Source organism: Crotalus tigris, unplaced genomic scaffold (genome assembly GCF_016545835.1).
Source record: "Crotalus tigris isolate CLP2741 ecotype Arizona unplaced genomic scaffold, ASM1654583v1 scf7180000023829.5930981, whole genome shotgun sequence".
In the NCBI taxonomy this organism is placed as follows: domain Eukaryota; kingdom Metazoa; phylum Chordata; class Lepidosauria; order Squamata; family Viperidae; genus Crotalus; species Crotalus tigris.
In genome coordinates this window covers 239,801-243,852 of record NW_024100213.1, presented here as the reverse complement: position 1 = coordinate 243,852, position 4,052 = coordinate 239,801, and the positions used below count along the sequence as shown (strand labels likewise).

General features: G+C 51.5%; 1 protein-coding gene across 1 annotated transcript; it reads right to left on the bottom strand.

Annotated features, from left to right (window-relative positions):
• Window positions 1-838: 838 nt before the first annotated feature.
• Window positions 839-3,808, bottom strand: SOX2 (SRY-box transcription factor 2). The gene has a single exon (XM_039321844.1). The coding sequence runs from the start codon at window positions 3,226-3,228 to the stop codon at window positions 2,248-2,250; it is 981 nt and encodes a 326-aa protein (XP_039177778.1). The 5' UTR covers window positions 3,229-3,808; the 3' UTR covers window positions 839-2,247.
• Between the last annotated feature and the right edge of the window lie 244 nt (window positions 3,809-4,052).

Below are 4,052 nucleotides of genomic sequence, written 5' to 3'. Positions count from 1 at the left end.
GCCTTTCAGCACTGTCAAAATATACAACTACCCCGGAAGGGTGACCTTACTGCCCGCTTTCCGGCAGGCACAACCCGAGCCCCTTCGCCTCTTTCACATCCTGCTTCCGGAAGGTGACCGGGTTGATCTGAAAGAAGGCAATCAGCAACCCCGCCTGTGTTGTTTATTATTATTATTATTATTATTATTATTATTATTATTATTATTATTATTATTATTATTATTATTATTATTATTATTATTATTATTATTATTATGAGCTCTGGGCCAGCCAGTCCATTTTCAGGTGAACGTTTTGGGGCCCTTCGCAACAGGTGGTCGCTTCTTCCCGCTGCAAAAATTGCCAAACTTCCTTTCCACACCGAAGGAATTACTACCCACCCACCACCACCATCACACACACACAGAGACACACACCGCAACGTCACCGTCTCCAACATTACCACCATCACTAACAACTAGCAACATTTTTAATTGCAACAAAACCAGACCAGAAAAAACTAGCTGCTCGATAGATGCATTTTATCTTTGGCGAAGATACACTGATCGTGTTCTGGGCCACGTCAATTTCAAATGCTGTTTTTCTTTTCATTAAAATAACCCGAGTTAAAAAATGACCCTTGAAAACCAGACGGTGGAGATTGCCCTGACTTTGCAGCTTTTTATACTGTAAAAAAAAATTAACCCCACAGCATATATAATGATAAAACCTTGACCAGGCTGGATTTGTGCCTTTTTTAAAACAAACAAACAAACAAACAAGAACAACAATTAAATGAATAAATGAATGAATAAATTGCATCCTGCTTGTAAAAATAAATCAAAGACTCAAATGTAATTTCAGTGTCCATATTTCAAAAATTTATTTATCTCAAACTGTGTATAATGGTGTAAAAACTGAGGCTGAATATGAACCTGTTTAAAAGGATGGTATTAGTTCAAATATATATGGTATATATACATATTCTTGTGTGTGTTCATACCTACACACATATGTATATATAAATATATGAAGGATTGTTGCCAGACTGATTTCAGATAATACACAGCCGAGTTTTAAAGTACAACTACTGGAAATGAGAAGGGGGGGGGAATAAAAGAACTTAAAATGTCATCACAATAAATTTACAGAAATATTACAAACCATAAGAAAATATTTCAAACACAGTTTTAGGTTGCTCTTTTGTTGTCCTTTTAGCCAAACAGGATAAAGTTTGGAAACAAAAAGGCCTATTTAAATTAACAAAGTATGTGGACCTGCAAGACAAGGTTTGTTTGTTTTAACAATGTGTAAAAAAAATTTAGTACACCCTAAACTGTTGCCCTTTTTTATTAAAAACAAAAACAAAACAGTTCGGTGGTATGCAATTACTTATTCTATTCATTTTTTTTGCCGTTTGTACAATTTGCTAAAACAATTAAAATGCCCAGATCTTCGTTTTAAAGTAAAATTCACTTCCTTATTTTTTTTGTCTGTGTGTTCCTACTATAAATTCATTTGCAATCACTACAGCATCATAAGCAGATTTTGTTGTATTTTAAAAATAATTGGCAAATGCTCAGGGTTCCCCCCCCCGTCTCTCTTTTTAATATAAACAATGAACTTTTCGATTGCCATGTTTGTTTTGATAAATACTGTACAAAAGTTGCTTGCAAATATTAAAACATTTCCCATCCCCTGTCCCTGGTCTTTCCCTCCGTCTCTTTCTGGAGCCTAGTTCTAAAGAATATTGATTTAAAAAAAAAAACTTTTTTTTTAAAAAAAGAAAAAAACTTTTTGCAAAGTAACCGTTTTCACTGGAACTGGATGCGCGCGCGCGTGTGTGTGTGTGTGTATCTCTGGGGGGGGGGGGAAAGAGAGAGAAATGTTTGTTGGGGGTCAAAACAAGCTGAGTGGAGCCGATCCCTCTCCGAGCGGAGAGGAGGGGGGAGGGTGTGGTGGAAAAACTGTACAAGTTTCCTGGGTGGGTTATTAATATTATTATTATTATTATTATTTTATGTCTTGCTTACCCTTTCCTTGCTGACTTTGTACGCGATCTGCTTTCCCCTACCTAGTTATTCTCTGTACAAAAATAGTTGCCCCCTCCCCCGCCCGCCCCAGAAAAAGAGGAGAGGAAGAAGGGGGGGGGTGAAAAGGCAGAAAGAGTCCAACCTTGCTAAGAAAAGTTTGTCGCTGGGTTACGGGTTTCTCGCGCTCCTTCCTTCCTGCCGAGCCCCCCCCTCCCGCGCCGCCCCCCCCGGGTCTTACATGTGGGACAGAGGCAGCGTGCCGTTTATCGCCGCTCCCGGCACAGGTGCGTTCTGGTAATGCTGCGACATGTGCAGTCTGCTGGGGGCGGCCGGCTCCGCCACGTCGGCTCCGGGCAGGTACATGCTGATCATGTCCCGGAGGTCTCCGCCTTGGCAAGGAGCTCTGGAGTGGGACGAGGAGGTGACGACGGGCGGGCTGGAGCTGGACTCCGTCTTGACCCCGGAGCCCATGGAGCTCAGCCCCATGGCCGGGGTGGCTTGCTGCGAGTAGGACATGCCGCTGTAGGTGGGCGAGCCGTTCATGTAGCTCTGCGAGCCGGCCATGGAGTTGTACTGCAAGGCGCTGACGTCGTAGCGGTGCATGGGCTGCATCTGGGCGGCGGCGGCGGCGGCGGCGGCGGCGTTGTGCGCGTTCAGTCCCGGGTGCTGCGGGTAGCCGAGCTGCTCCTGCATCATCCCGTAGCCGCCGTTGGTCCAGCCGTTCATGTGCGCGTAGCTGTCCATCCGCTGGTTGACGCCGGCCGCGCCCAGCGGGGCCCCCACGCCGACCCCGGCGCCCATGGCGTTGGAGCCCGGGGCCAGCAGCCCTCCCGGCAGCGTGTACTTATCCTTCTTCATCAGCGTCTTGGTTTTCCGCCGGGGCCTGTATTTGTAATCCGGGTGTTCCTTCATGTGCAAGGCGCGCAGCCGCTTGGCCTCGTCGATGAAGGGTCTCTTCTCCGCCTCGGATAAAAGTTTCCACTCGGCCCCCAGGCGCTTGCTGATCTCCGAGTTGTGCATCTTGGGGTTCTCCTGGGCCATCTTCCGCCGCTGGCCGCGGGACCAGACCATGAAGGCGTTCATGGGTCTCTTGACCCGGTCGGGGCTGTTCTTCTGGCTGTTGGCCCCCCCGGCGTTGCTGTTCCCCCCCGGGCCTCCCCCCGGAGCCGCCTGGGGGGCGGGAGGCTTCAGGTCGCTTTCCATCATGTTGTACATTCAAGCGGCTTGGCCGGCGGCGGCGGCGGCGGCGGGGGCGCAGCGGCGAAGGGTTCGGCCGGGCAAGCCGGGCGGGCGGGCGCTCAGAGGCAACCGGCGCTCATGCAGGGCCCGCGAGGGCGAAGAAGTCCGACGGGCGCCGCTTCCCCCAGCTCCGCCCGGCTGGAGCCCGAGCAGCGGCGGCAGCAGCGGCAGGAACAGCAGGAACCCCCTGCCTGCCCGCCCGCCGGCCGCCCAGCCGGCCAACCCAGCCAAGAAGAGCCTCCCGCCAAGGAAGCGAGTCAGGAGCAAGGGAGTTCCGGGCCGGGCCGGGCCGGGCCGGGCTTCTCCGGGAGGGGAGCCGCTGCCCCCCAAGCGCCCAACTCCGCCGAGAGGACGGCCGGCGCCGGGATCGCCTTCGGGCTGACCGGCGGAGCCAGCAAAGAGCGGCGACGTCAGCCCTCGGACGGTTATTCGCGCCGCTTCATAACAAAGGAGAGGCTGGATCGGAGCGTCTGAGAGGAGAAACTTCTTCCCGAACTGGCCGGCCGACGACGTCTCCCCTCCTTCGGCCGCCTCGACTTGCAGCCTTTCTCTCTCTCCCCCCCCCCCCCTTCCTTCGCCGGAGCCCGGAGTCTTTAAGGAACCGGCCCGGATCCCTGTTTTGCTGGGCTTTGTTGTGCTGCCCCCCACCCCCCGCCAAACCCGCGCCCTCTCCCCTGGTCTCTCTCTCTCTCTCTCCCTCTCTCTCGCGCCCTCTCTCGCTCTCTCGCGCGCTCTCTCTCTCTCTTTCTCCCTCTGCCTTGACAACTCCGGATACTTTTTTGAACAAGTTAATAGACAAC